Source organism: Conger conger, chromosome 5 (assembly GCF_963514075.1).
Source record: "Conger conger chromosome 5, fConCon1.1, whole genome shotgun sequence".
Classification (NCBI taxonomy): domain Eukaryota; kingdom Metazoa; phylum Chordata; class Actinopteri; order Anguilliformes; family Congridae; genus Conger; species Conger conger.
The window spans coordinates 7,807,827-7,823,033 of NC_083764.1; the positions used below are offsets into that span (position 1 = coordinate 7,807,827).

The following is a 15,207-nucleotide window of genomic DNA, read 5'->3' on the forward strand; positions in this document are numbered from 1 at the left end:
GCTAACCCTTTAAGATGTGATGTCATGACGTCATGTGGTGCATTTAGAATGTTGTTAACGGAACACTCTGATGCTGATGTAACAATCACTACTGGTAACTGAATGCAATGGAGTTATAGAATGCTGACTTAATTCCAAAAAATTTTCAACATTTCTACAGAACAGTTATATTTATTTTGCTGGGCCAGCCAGTGGAGAATGGGCTCCCCTATATAGCCCATTTCCTCCTGAAATTGCTCACCATTGGGGAGATTTTTTATACTTCACTTGCTTGTTTTTGGGCGGTTCAGGCCTGGCTTTTTCCCCAATTTTCCTTTTTCTGTTTCCTCTGTGTGACAGTGTCTCTGTACAAAAGCACTATACAAATAAAAGCAGAATTGAATTGAATTGAACCGAGGAGGACAATGTGCATCAGAACAGTTCCGTACTTGCGCGATAAATTAAAAAGCCAGACCCGGATGGATGCCTGCATCCGTTATCGGCCGCCATCGGGAGCTCTCGGTCATGTGAAGGTGTGCAACATAAATGTAAGATGCCCGCCGTGGCTAAGCAGAAGGCCCGCACACACACAGCGTCCCCAGGGAGGAGACAAATGGCCGTGTCTGCTGGGGGAATTATGAATATTTTGCAACATCTGAGGTGACAAGTGGTGGCAAAACCTCCACGAGACAAGGACAGGATTCTATTTTCACGAGAGAGAGAGAGAGAGCAAGAGAGGGAGAGGGAGAGAGGGAGAGGGGGAGAGAGAGATGAGGGGGTGGCTTTAGCTTATTTTAGCAGCCCTTTAACTGTGCATACTGTCCTTTCTCTGTGATGTCACACTCTCTAGTGTCCTTCAGTGAGGAATGCCCTGATTTACTCTCAATCAAAACAACATTCAGCGGCTTTTCCCCCCTGAAAAGCACCTTTAGCCAGCTAAATCATAAATCAGACAGAGAGTGTAGGCTTGCTGAGGATTGTCTGTATTTCTGTAATATCTGGTGTATGGTAAAATGTCCTCTCTCACAAGTGTGTATAAATATATATATATATATATACAGCTAGCAGACCTCAAGCCCTGCAGTCCCGCTGACTGGTGCAGCATTCCTGCGCAGTGGTGACTGGGATGAATCCCAGCAGGGACGAGTTCAGTGAGTTTGCGTGAGAGAGCAGAAGGCTGACTCGGGAGAGGGCAGAGTTTGCGTGAGAGAGCAGAAGGCTGACACGGGAGAGGGCAGAGTTTGCGTGAGAGAGCAGAAGGCTGACTCGGGAGAGGGCAGAGTTTGCGTGAGAGAGCAGAAGGCTGACACACGAGAGGGCAGAGTTTGCGTGAGAGAGCAGAAGGCTGACTCGGGAGAGGGCAGAGTTTGCGTGAGAGAGCAGAAGGCTGACTCGGGAGAGGGCAGAGTTTGCGTGAGAGAGCAGAAGGCTGACACAGGAGAGGGCAGAGTTTGCGTGAGAGAGCAGAAGGCTGACTCGGGAGAGGGCAGAGTTTGCGTGAGAGAGCAGAAGGCTGACTCGGGAGAGGGCAGAGTTTGCGTGAGAGAGCAGAAGGCTGACACAGGAGAGGGCAGAGTTTGCGTGAGAGAGCAGAAGGCTGACACAGGAGAGGGCAGAGTTTGCGTGAGAGAGCAGAAGGCTGACACAGGAGAGGGCAGAGTTTGCGTGAGAGAGCAGAAGGCTGACTCGGGAGAGGGCAGAGTTTGCGTGAGAGAGCAGAAGGCTGACTCAGGAGAGGGCAGAGTTTGCGTGAGAGAGCAGAAGGCTGACTCAGGAGAGGGCAGAGTTTGCGTGAGAGAGCAGAAGGCTGACACAGGAGAGGGCAGAGTTTGCGTGAGAGAGCAGAAGGCTGACACGGGAGAGGGCAGAGTTTGCGTGAGAGAGCAGAAGGCTGACACAGGAGAGGGCAGAGTTTGCGTGAGAGAGCAGAAGGCTGACACAGGAGAGGGCGGGGGTCTCGTATCCTCCTGTACGGCTGCGGATCGAGAGCCTGGCTCATCTCAGCCGCTGCACGATGCCCTGGCTCTGCTGGGGGAACCTGAGGCTAGCGACGGTCCCTGAGTCAGCCTCGTCCTGCCCTGAGACTGCAGTACACTCAGGCTCTGTAACCAGTAGAGCTGGGGACTTGTGACTTGACTTGGACTTACGCTGAAAGACTTAAAAACAGCCCTGGTAACCAGACCTGGGTCAAATTCATAACACAGAATACTTGCCCGGTGCGTTTGAACCGAACCCTCTGATCCCCTTGGTAGGCTCAATTGCACCAGGCAAGATCAATCGAGCACAGAAAAAAAAATCCAAGCATCCAGCGTTTGACTCCAAAACAATTACGCATTTGACCAGGTCTGTCTGTAGCACACGCCACCGTGTCAGGATGAGAGCACATCACACAGAGTAGGTTAATGAGAAAGGTTCTCGCACCGGAACGCTCAATCCAGCCGAGGTGCGAGACAAGGAAGCGGGAGACTTCCTCCAGAAGCCGTCGCCGGCGTATAGCGGAACGCTAATGAGGGGATGTGTCACTGAAACACCCCCCCAACACCTACACTCCAGCCAGACATCGACCGTACCAGTGCACTAACAACCGGCAACCGCCGTCCTCTCGAATTCCCGATGTGTGAAAGAAAGGGCACGGGCTCTCTTTAGGCCCGCGTTAGGCTCTCCGCAACCCGGAGAGGCGGAGAGGTCGAGGCGATAGCACAGGCGATCTGAGCTCCCATTGCCACTGCCATTGACCCTCTCAGGCGCGAGATCCACAAATACACGCCGAGAACGGGCTTCGCTGAACACTCCGCCGTGAACTGCCCTCAACTGAGCTTTCCGACACTGATGTCACAGTCACCGCCGGTTCTAGAACACTGGCTCAGAATGTTGAGGGGAAAAAAACATTCCAGAAAACCCGCTCTTCAAAGGAGGATTTAATGCTGTGCTGTGCTGTACACAGAAGAGCTGTCAGCTGTGCCGCTGAATTACTTTATATGACCTGGCTCTTTGCAGAATGAGTCATCTTTCTGCAAGCTTATGTAGCTGCTCCTGCTTCTGCCTGCTGAGTGAGTCCACTTGTGTGCTGAAAAGTATATATATATATACATAGTATACATACATATATGTCTCTTCACCTTCTGCGAAAAGCCACTTTTCTGGTATCATACTTCCAAAGCAAATGATTCCAAATTCCTGTAGATAGGATTCCCGACAGGATGTCAAAGGGGATTGGTCACATGGTTGAGAGATCTGTACAAAGCAACACACACACACGTATAGTATGATGTTAACATGCACATAAACCTTTTTTGGAATTTGGCATTTCTATTGGTCATTATCCTGCATGTGTACTTGCCCATACTGTATATGGTGAAGTGTTGCACTATCTTATATCATCACAATCTTGATAATCTTGATTCCTATATCAGTGTATCACAGTTCCGTTTCTGTTGGGCATCAATATTAAGGTCCTGAACCACTGAGGAATATCCTGTCAGCTGACCCCCTTCTCGAGTTCTGATTGGCTGTATTCTATTGCAGGGTCCACGCTGGCGCATTGACCTGCAGCCCTGGGCCTCTCCCAGCCACGCCCTGGAGGATGAAGCCATCAGATTTCTCAACTACATACAGACACCGCACGTGAGTTACTGTTACTGAAAGCACATCAAGCTAATGTACCGTGCCTATCCACATGCAGTAATCTGGCAGTACAAACCCCCCCCCAGACACAGACATTCACACACACACACACACACACACACACAAACACAATGGCAGTTTATATAATCTGACATATTGCATCGTTTCCTAAAAAGGAGACCAGCACTGAGCTGTATTTGGGTGGAATTTCAGCGCTAGACCTCGACAGCTGTGTCAGTCGAAACTTCTGAAGAAGCAGCCAGACGGACTATAATTAGGTTTTTTTAAAAATAAATAAAAAATTACAACACAGGGATGCAAAACAATATGTTCTCCACTCTGGAGAAAAAGGGCAAGAAGAGCAGACTCGATTGACAACTTGTTAACGACCCAACTGAGCAACGGAGTTTAATCAGTAAAGTTGTTGAGCACTAATCTACTGTACTGTATAGACGGGATGAGCTAAATCGCTATGCACTGTACAGCACTTTTTAATTGCGTGAATCTTAGCTTGATAAAAAAATATATATATTGAAATATATTTTAAAAAACGATGATAATCCCTCGGGCGGGAACAAAAGCGAAGCTAAAAATAAGTCATTTGAAAATGTGCCAAAAAAACAGCGGAGAAAGATTTCTCGGGTCACAGGGCCAGATGAGGAAATTATATCTCGCACTTCAAATTAACGTGATACTTCGGCAAAACAGTTATTCACATCAGCGTGTCGGTGTGAAGGTGGGGGAAATAAGACCCTCCAGCTGACATGATGTATGAGCTGCCAGCGCCTCGGATATTGGTTTATTGAGAACGTCGCTGATAACATCAGGCTAAATCTTATTGGCAAACAATCTGGTTAATAATAGTAGCTATATAAGTCTATGTAGAAAGGAGAAATTGTCCTATTTCAGGATTCTAAATTAGGTTCGATCTTTAATTATGGTCTCGTTAATATTAACTGTATTTAAAAATATATATTTTTTAGTTTTTTTTGCATTAAATAACGTTTCTACGTATAATGGGCAATGGGTGAATTGTGCAAGTCAAATTATCCGGCTCCATTTTTAAGGTGTCTGTTGAAAAACACCATTATCATTTTGTGCTAATGCTTCCTTTATGGATTCCGAGTCGCTTGTTAATGAATCTCCATCCCCGCCTTAAGTAATCAGGCAATTTCCCGAAACGATAATCTCCCTCGTACGATAAGCAAACACGCTGTCGCGCAAGTTTGCCTAAAATAATTGGCACTGCGGCATGCCTCTAATTAATGACAATGCGAGGCAATCTTGCACACCTTAACGCGGTCAATGCAAATCAAATTTCCGACGTGCAGACGGCTGGTATGTATTTGCATCTCTGGAACGAGACGGAAGCTGGACCGAACGGCCGATTTCAGTAACAGGACTGGGTTTGCGCTCATCAGGAGCAGTCAATGCGGAAACTGATTAAGAAAATCTATTTCAGCTGGCTCACTCATCCCGTTAAATCACTTTTTCCGAGCGTATTGGTCAGTCCCACAGCCTGGAACCATATCGGGGTTTAAATTCATACCCGTTCACCATATCTGCAACCGTTTCTTGTGTAATTTCTGGTGCAGATGTATCTGAAATTATATCTTTTTAGAATGCAATTACAGATATCATATCAACTCACCAGAGAATAACAATGTTGTCAGCTTAGTTTTTTTAAGATACATTCTGTTCTCTGTATTAAATCCAGAAGTTCCATGAATTGTTATTGAAATACAATAACGTGATTGATATGATTTCGGTGACACCCGAAAAGCTTAAACACATCTGTTGTTTGTATTCACATTCCTGTGCTCTGGCATAATGTACCAAATGGACGAAATTATGTAGATTTTCTTGATTATGCGGAAAGTATGTTCTCGCCATCTGTTAGAATGCCTCAGAGATGGATTCCCTTTATGAAATATGACAAAGGTCCATATTCCAGCTACAAACCAAACACTTTGCACTTTGCATGACAACTGTGTAGGAATTTCTTTAATGATTGGAAATATTTCATTATTGCCAAAGTTTATTTTTCTTTGTTCAGAGACGGCGAAAATAATGCCATTACAAAAGACATGAATAATTAATTAAAGTTATAAAATAATTGAAAAGGAAGGGTAATACTATGAGGCTTTGCTGCTGAGTGGACTCTTTCCCCATAGGGTTCACACCTTTAATTGAAAGAATAGAACACACACCGTTGCACTAGGCCTTGTGTAATTATCTTCATTTTTCACGGTTAGTAACGACAAACAGGCTATACTCCACGATAATATTTCAAGCACGGATTTAACAATTGTCTCCATTATATATCATCGCTTTCCATGTAAGTACATTATAGGACTGCAATGATGAAACCTGTAATGATGTCCCTCATTGGACGATTCAGAGTCATTCATCAACCAATCATCCAAGAGCAGAGGTCTCTCGTCAATATGCACCATAATTGGTTCTATAACACCAAATAACACACTCATTTGAGTGCTATATCTTTCATTTCCAATAAAAATTAAAACAACAACTGTGAGTGTGGTGGTTAATAACCACTTACTGTGTGCGGAACAAATAAACATCCCCTCCACACCAAAACAAACGTTTTTATGTGAGGAGGGGGACACGGGTTTAAATCCATTACTCGCAGTTGGGGGACAAAGCAGATAGGACTGTGTCTGGGGCATGACTGAAAAACGCACCATCTATTAAGACACAATAACTGGATTTAATATGATCTGGGTGACATGACTGAAAAACTCAGCGTCCCATTTGGGGTCTCACCCCCCAGTCCCATGTAAGACAGAGGAGCTGAAGGCCCCCAGCCTTGTCAAAGGGACACGCACAGAGCGGGAAACAGTCCGCTCTAAACTCCAGGGTCACGGGGAACGCCGGGGTTAGTGAGATAAGGGGGTAATCTGAGCGGGAGATAACGGCCCGGACCAGCACACAGGCTTAATGTGGGGCCTGCAGTATTAATGACTGTGGCCCCAAGCGCTGATACGGTCTGCAGAGATAGAACAGGGGCAGTCGTGTGTTTAAGAGTCTGGTCTGCATCACTCGCCTCTTTCTTTATCTGGAGAAATAACCTCCTGAGCCCTGGCAGAAATAAAGTTCACCGAAAAAAAATTAGTTTTTTTGACATAATACAATGTCGTGGATGGTGGGTGGCGTAGCGATGATATTTTCAAAGATATATCTCATTTTATTTCTTACTTGAATGTCCCTTATATTGTGTGGGTTTCAGCACCGTAGAATGTACGGCTCTTGAGATTATGACAAGAGACTCATTTCCCCTACAGGGGACAGAAATGAATTGCAGGGTCTTGAGGAAGACACACTGTATATGTGACCTGCTTTATCATAATCAGTCCTGAGGCGGGACGGCCAATTTCACATAAATCGATGTGTAAGGCTTTCATCTTCATTTTGTAGAACAATATCTGCTTGTCTTAATGCCAGATTCAGAGTAAAAATATTGTTTTTAAGCTTTTTAAATGCAAGATGTCAAAGTGAAAGTGACACCGTGCATTGTTTTGGCGGTTAGCCAATTTGTCACCGTTCACCAGTCACAATCAACCACATCAGCTGCGTTCCTGACTACATGTTAATGTATTTGCTTTGGTCTGTGTTCAGAGTACAAATATAGCTTTAAAGGGTTTATTCATAAGAGGACGAGTTATAGCCCTGGAGCTTTGTTCGCCCAGTGTCAGTATTTTAATGGGTTAGAATGAGTTTGACTGGAAAGGAAAAAAAGGCCCACGCTTCAATACGACAGCGGTGGCCTCAAAGACAGGATCTCAATAAAGGCACCGAACTCCTCGTCAAGCCTGAGACGAGCGAATACCGGCGGCCTTCGTCAGATGGGGCGGTGTCCCTCTCCGTAGCTTCCCCCCACAATCCCTTGCGTCGCGGAGGCGAAGCCCAGCGCGCTGACGTTGGCGAGGTCTCGGAGGGGCAGTTCCGGGAGAGCCGGGTCCCCGTCAAACAAAAAGCCCTCGACCCCCCGCCCGTCAGCGCCTCGACCCCGCCTGCCGGAATGTTCCGGACGCTCTCTCTCTCGTTCCTCAGACTCGTTGTTGACTGAACAAACTTGGCAGCGCCGGAGCCTCGACAGCAGCTGCATACGAATGATGAATGCACTTTTCTGTGAACCTCACCCCCCGCCCCCCCCCCCCAAAACAGAGTGCCCTTACCCCCTCCCCGCACCCCTCAACACCCCCCCCCCACCCCCACCCCTACCCCTGCCGACACCCCCCATTTCATTCTGAGGGGTTTGCCCTTTTCCCGAAAGCGCGGAAGAGAGCCAGCTATTCATGGGCCGTAAATATGATATTTAAACACATCCGCGGCTGCATCTGTCTCCGTTCGGGGCGAGGCCAAAAAAAGGAGAAGTCACGGGAAGGTCACGGAAGAGATGTGAAATATGCGGCGCTGAAAGATCGCGGCGGCTTCTTTTCTCGCATGCCGCGCAGACAGCGCCGGGTAATAACAATAAAAAAACGGGTACATCGTGAATCCTTCTGATATAAACGAATCCTTTTATACATTCTAAATGTGAGCGGAGTGCGACTCGCTGGATGTGACACAATGCGCTTTTAGAGAATGTCTTCGCCGGTGTTAAAGTCCGTCCTCTCAGATCCCGGGGCAGGGGGCCGCTAACCGCCGGCGTGACAGACACTGATTAATGGAGGCTCTTCAGAGACGCGCGGCGGGCGTAATTATTTAACGAGGGAGCGGGGGCGAAATTCGACGCGCTTAACCGGGTCCTCCTCCCGTCTCTTCGCCAGGTGTCCTGTGGCCCCTCCCCGGGGCCCGGGTCGGGGCCGGAGCCGGCCGAGGGCCCCCCCGGGGCGGGGCCAGCCTGGAGGGTGTGTCTGGACGAGAGGTTCAGCCTGGTGCATCGCGTCAGGAGCAAGCACTGCCGAGTCTACTCCCTGGGGTGAGTCTGGAAGCGGGGCGCGGAAAGGTGGGGTTGAGTCCCGAGAGCGCAGTGCTCAGTACCCCCGTACTGGCCCGTTTGTTGGATTCAAACACGTTTTCTGTGCTCTGCTGATCTTGCCTGGCTCAGTTGAGCCTGCAGGGAGGGGCAGACGGACGGGGGTTTATACACTTGAGATCATTTCTTTTGTTCCAATACACCAGGGATGCGTAGTCAGAATGCAGAAAAAAAGTATTTGAATCCAAAATAAATAGTATTTGAACCCAGGTCTGCTGTAGTTATTATAGCAGGGACTCTGGAGAGTTGCAGGGCTGGTGGTGGTGGTGGTGGGTGTGGGCTGTGGTGGGTGGTTGTTGAGCTTAAGACATTAATAACTGATGAGCTATGAAGTGAAATGGTTTGAAAATTGGAAAAGCCAGGACTGAAAAGGTTTCACTGTGGGATGACCCTGCTCTTCAGAAAGAGACGGGGGGTGGGACAGGGGGGCTGGAACAGGGGAGGGGGGGTGGGGGGAGAGGGGAGGCTGGTCTGGGTGTTGACAGACTGCACAGGTGCACTGGAGATAAGAGGTAGAGGGTGAGCGAGTTTAAATTCATACCTGTTCACGGCCGCGGTGGAAAAGGTCAAACAAAGATCAACTCACCTGTCTCTCCTGGACCGCTGAGTTCCTGCTGTGTGCGCACACACACACACACACTCACACTCACACTCACACACAGAGACATACAAACACGCACACACTCACACTCACACTCACACTCACAGAGACATACAAACACACACACAAACACAAACACACACACACAAACACACAGAGACATACAAACACGCACACACACACACACACACACACACACACTCACTCACACTCACACACAGAGACATACAAACACGCACACACACACACACACACACACACACACTCACACTCACACAGAGACATACAAACACGCACACACACTCACACTCACACTCACACTCACACACAGAGACATACAAACACGCACACACACACACAGAGACATACAAACACACACACAAACACAAACACACACACACACACACAAACACACAGAGACATACAAACACGCACACACACACACACACACACACACTCACACTCACACTCACACTCACACTCACACTCACACACAGAGACATACAAACACGCACACACACACACAGAGACATACAAACACACACACAAACACAAACACACACACACACACACAAACACACAGAGACATACAAACACGCACACACACACACACACACACACTCACACACAGAAACATACAAACACGCACACACACACACACACACACACACACACTTACACTCACACAGAGACATACAAACACGCACACACACACACACACACACACACACTCACACTCACACAAACACACAGAGACATACAAACACGCACACACACAAACACACACACACACACACACACACAAACACAGAGACATACAAACACGCACACACACACACACTCACAAACACACAGAGACATACAAACACGCATGCACGCGCACACACGCACAGAGACACACACACACAAAACTTGTGTGCCATTCCATTTTAGCAGGTCTATTAAAATCCTTAGAACGTCTAACTTAACAAATTAATATGAAACTACAAACAAGCCAAACGCAGGACTAAGATCTACTCAGATCCAACAGGTGGAATAAACTCTCGTTAGAGGTTCAGTCACTTAATTGAATTAATTAAACAGCTTAATCCTCCGTCCACTAACACCGCAAATGCCGACTCGCTGAAGAAACCCAGTCTGAACCTGGGGGAAATTAATCATTTTCATTAATAATAATTTTCATAATCTGAATGTGCAACAGGCTTCATTTCAACAGAGAACTCTCTTATGAGTGGGGCGTGGGGTCCAGACTCTTAGACCCCCACCTCACTGTGCCAGTCAGATTACCACACCCCCCCCCCCTCACAAACACCCCCCCCCCCCCCCCCCCTCTGCTGGTTATCACAGGGAAGGCCACCACTGTGTAGTCCCTGGCTGACTAACCACGGATATATTAATACATCACATTATTACATGACATTAATTCAGCAGCGTCTCTCACCCAGAGCCGTGTGGCGTGTAGCGGAAACACACGCACACGCATATGATTAATATGAGCAATATCACCACCCCTGGGTAAGAACGTCCCCCACACCGCCGAATGCAGATGCAGCCTCACTGAAGCACCAGGGCGCTTTAAGCGTTGCTAGCCTAGCCGGGAAATGCGAAAGACAAATTCTGAACGCATAGAGATTAGGTAACGAAGGCTGTACGCCAAGGCGCGCCGGTTTTAATGATAACGGGTTTTCAGAGTAGTGGTTAAGGTACGTGACCCGCAAGGTTGGTGATTCGATCACCGGTGTAGCTACAATAAGATCCGCACAGCCATTGGGCCCTTGAGCAAGGCCCTTAACCCTGCATTGCTCCAGGGGAGGATTGTCTCCTGCTTAGTCTAATCAACTGTACGTCGCTCTGGATGAGAACGTCTGCCAAATGCCGTTAATGTAATGGTAACGGATGACTCTCTACCGCCACCTCGACCCGCCGTGTGTGGCTGGAGTTTCTGCTGCGGTCTATCCCACGCACATCGGAGGTCACGCAAACTGCCGCCCAGACTCCCGTTCCTTAAAGACGAGAGACCACTTTTCCCCCTGGATCCCTGCCAAAGTCCACCTTCATCTTAAACCAATTTACTGAAACAACCGAACTCGCTGAGCATTACGTTCAACCTGAGCGCGTGGAAGCGTTTTTCCATGAGCTCAGCCTTATATAAGCTGCTTGGAATGCCCTGTAGAACTTAACAAGGACCCCTGCCTTCTTAGCCTGAAAGAAATGGAGCCAATTAATCTGTACAGCTTTGTTTACGTATGTATTTGTACGTCATTAATTCAAGTTAGCAACTACATTGGTTCATGCCAATTCATGTACCTTATTATAAAGTGTGGCCAAAATGTTTTTGTTGCTTGCTTGACAGACGGACAGACAGACAGGTAGAGGTAACCACCAATCAGGACATAAGATGGTTTACTGAAAAGTGGCAGTGAATTTCTCCAAATGCCTTTCTTTATCCCAGAAGTCCTTTGACTTAATGGGAGTTCTAATTCCACACACACACACACACACACACACACACACACGCACGCACACACACACACACACACACACACACACACACTCATACACACACACACACACGCCGCCACCATCGTTGAGAAATTGCTCGGTTGACCCCACAGTTCGTTGCAGACGCCGAGGTATTCCCACAGTGTTTATCCACATCTCAAGGCCCGATTTACTCAAGCATCCATGTCATTCGTCTGCCGATAGCGTCGTCCTGTAACACATGGTTGCCATTAGCCCGTGGAGATAAAGGAGCCCACTGTTTGGGGGCAGGGGGGAAAAAAAAGGAATTCTGCATAATCACAGCAGGTATGTGGTCTGCTCCAGCCGTTCTCTGCGCTAAAAGAGGGAGGTCTTTGTCCCACGCCAAAAAAGCCCCGGACAATGTGGGGCTGTAATCGGTGCTTTGGCTAAACCGAGGCTACCTCGGTTAGCGCTCTGCAGCCTTCGGAAGTTATAATCCGCGGCCGAAGTTTCTCAAAGTCCTGGAAACCCCGTTTCCAAATATAGCCGCTGAATGCCCTAGCTTTTACTGCAGCGGATGGCAGCTTCCTGGTCTGCCCGCCGATTGGTCGCCGCGATAGCCAATAGCGTGCAGGCAGCTTTCAGGACCCGAGCAGAGCAGCTGGACGGGTCTAAATACAGCGATGGGACACTTCTGCTGATAGCAGAGTAGCAAAGACATCTCCGTGTCCCCGAAGGAGAGGTCCACTGGGGACGGAGAAACAGATCGGCCTTCAGCACAGAAGGATAATCCCAAGACTGTAATTAAAACAATGTCTGCAAATATAATTAACTCAGAGGCCCAGGTTGCTATGGCACCCCTAATGAAAATCTGTTCCTCGGAACATTAAGGCGCGTTATGCCGTACTGGGGTGCGGGAGAGACACGTTTTTCGACGGCGGACCTGGGCATCTGGTGTCAAAGTCTCGTAAATACCTGCCGGAGATATTCTCGCTGGTGCCACCCAGGCGTGCTCATGAATGCGGAACTGAAACCAGGCCACCTGTGAGGCAGGTTAGACACAACCGCCCGAAATACCACTTCCTCAGGCTGCATCTTAGGTGGGAAAAACAGTGACAGGCACAAGGTGGAGGGACTGAGAACTTGGGACACACGGTGGAGCCGTGTTGGGTTAAGTCACACAGCGATGTTGGGTTAAGTCATTGGTGGCATTGGGTTAACTCATGGGGCGATGTGGGATTAGGCCATGGAGCAGTGTTGGGTTAACTCACGGAGCAGTGTTGGGTTAACGCATGAAGCAGTGTTGGGTTAACTCACGGAGCAGTGTTGGGTTAACGCATGAAGCAGTGTTGGGTTAACGCATGGAGCAGTGTTGGGCTAACTCATGGAGCAGTGTTGGGTTAACGGATGGAGTGGTGTTGGGTTAAGGCATGGAGCAGTGTTGGGTTAACTCATGGAGCAGTGTTGGGTTAAGGCATGGAGCAGTGTTGGGTTAACGCATGAAGCAGTGTTGGGTTAACTCACGGAGCAGTGTTGGGTTAACGCATGAAGCAGTGTTGGGTTAACGCATGGAGCAGTGTTGGGCTAACTCATGGAGCAGTGTTGGGTTAACGGATGGAGTGGTGTTGGGTTAAGGCATGGAGCAGTGTTGGGTTAACTCATGGAGCAGTGTTGGGTTAAGGCATGGAGCAGTGTTGGGTTAAGGCACGGAGCAGTGTTGGGTTAACTCATGGAGCAGTGTTAGGTTAACTCATGGAGCAGTGTTGGGTTAACTCATGGAGCAGTGTTGGGTTAAGGCATGGAGCAGTGTTGGGTTAAGGCATGGAGCAGTGTTGGGTTAACTCATGGATCAGTGTTGGGTTAACGCATGGAGCAGTGTTGGGTTAACGCATGGAGCAGTGTTGGGTTAAGGCATGGAGCAGTGTTGGGTTAACGCATGAAGCAGTGTTGGGTTAACTCACGGAGCAGTGTTGGGTTAACGCATGAAGCAGTGTTGGGTTAACGCATGGAGCAGTGTTGGGCTAACTCATGGAGCAGTGTTGGGTTAACGGATGGAGTGGTGTTGGGTTAAGGCATGGAGCAGTGTTGGGTTAACTCATGGAGCAGTGTTGGGTTAAGGCATGGAGCAGTGTTGGGTTAACTCATGGAGCAGTGTTAGGTTAACTCATGGAGCAGTGTTGGGTTAACTCATGGAGCAGTGTTGGGTTAAGGCATGGAGCAGTGTTGGGTTAAGGCATGGAGCAGTGTTGGGTTAACTCATGGAGCAGTGTTGGGTTAACGCATGGAGCAGTGTTGGGTTAACGCATGGAGCAGTGTTGGGTTAACGCATGGAGCAGTGTTGGGTTAACTCATTGGAGCAGTGTTGGGTTAACGCATGGAGCAGTGTTGGGTTAACTCATGGAGCAGTGTTGGGTTAAGGCATGGAGCAGTGTTGGGTTAACTCATGGAGCAGTGTTGGGTTAACGCATGGAGCAGTGTTGGGTTAACGCATGGAGCAGTGTTGGGTTAACGCATGGAGCAGTGTTGGGTTAACGCATGGAGCAGTGTTGGGTTAACTCATGGAGCAGTGTTGGGTTAACTCATGGAGCAGTGTTGGGTTAACTCATGGAGCAGTGTTGGGTTAACGCATGAAGCAGTGTTGGGTTAAGGCATGGAGCAGTGTTGGGTTAACTCATGGAGCAGTGTTGGGTTAACGCATGGAGCAGTGTTAGGTTAACTCATGGAGTGGTGTTGGCATAAGTCATAGAGTGGTGTTGGGTAAGTCATACCTTAAGAGCATGGAGGAGCATTGGATAAGAATAGAAAGCTGGTTGAAATTCACCAGTGCACTTCTGCTACAATGTGAAGCCATGTCAAAGTGGCAGACCCCCTTCCCCCTCCCGATCCCTGGCTACACATCAGTAAGAGCCCCCATGGCACGTTTGACTCTGTTTGTCTTCTCTCGTCCCTCGGCAGCTGCAGTGTAACGGCAATTAGAGGAACAGCAGAGCAGCCCCGAGCCTCCTCTTTCCCCCCTGTTATCCGCGTCTTCTCCGGCGACACGCTTCGTTAACGGGGCTCAAAGCCCAGAACAAGCGCCGGCCCTCGAAGGCGCAGACGCTTAAAAACGCTCACGGGCCGTAATCCCTTCCTCCAGACCTCTGAGCGGTGCTCCCCGCCCGGGCTGCGCTGCCGCGCGGTTCTGACAGCCCCCCCGTGATTAAAATCGGCCCGCGTGCAGAGAGCCGCTTTGAAGTGGGGAGGCGCGCCGGTTGATAATTCCCCCCCGGAACCTGGAACGCGACGGAGGACCGGCGCCCGAACCGAAGCGCTCCCTTTGAGGAGCGCACCAGGCCCCGCGGTGGAGCGCGTGGGGAGGACGCGGTGCCTTCTCAAAGCGCTCCGCACAACCGCGTCTCCGCACAACTGCGTCTCCGCACGACCGTGTCTCCGCACAACCGCGTCTCCGCACAACCGCGTCTCCGCACAACCGCGTCTCCGCACAACCGCGTCTCCGCACAACCGTGTCTCCTCACGACCGCGTCTCCGCACAACCGCG

General features: G+C 49.0%; 1 protein-coding gene across 1 annotated transcript in view; it reads left to right on the forward strand.

The window, feature by feature from the left end:
- Positions 1-1,993: 1,993 nt before the first annotated feature.
- mettl24 (methyltransferase like 24) overlaps positions 1,994-15,207 on the forward strand; it is a 16,336-nt gene continuing 3,122 nt past the window's right edge. The window contains exons 1-4 of the mRNA XM_061241592.1: positions 1,994-2,040; positions 2,724-2,775; positions 3,505-3,603; positions 8,397-8,548. Coding sequence (XP_061097576.1) covers positions 1,994-2,040; positions 2,724-2,775; positions 3,505-3,603; positions 8,397-8,548 — 350 coding nt within the window. The remainder of the gene's footprint in view (positions 2,041-2,723; positions 2,776-3,504; positions 3,604-8,396; positions 8,549-15,207) is intronic.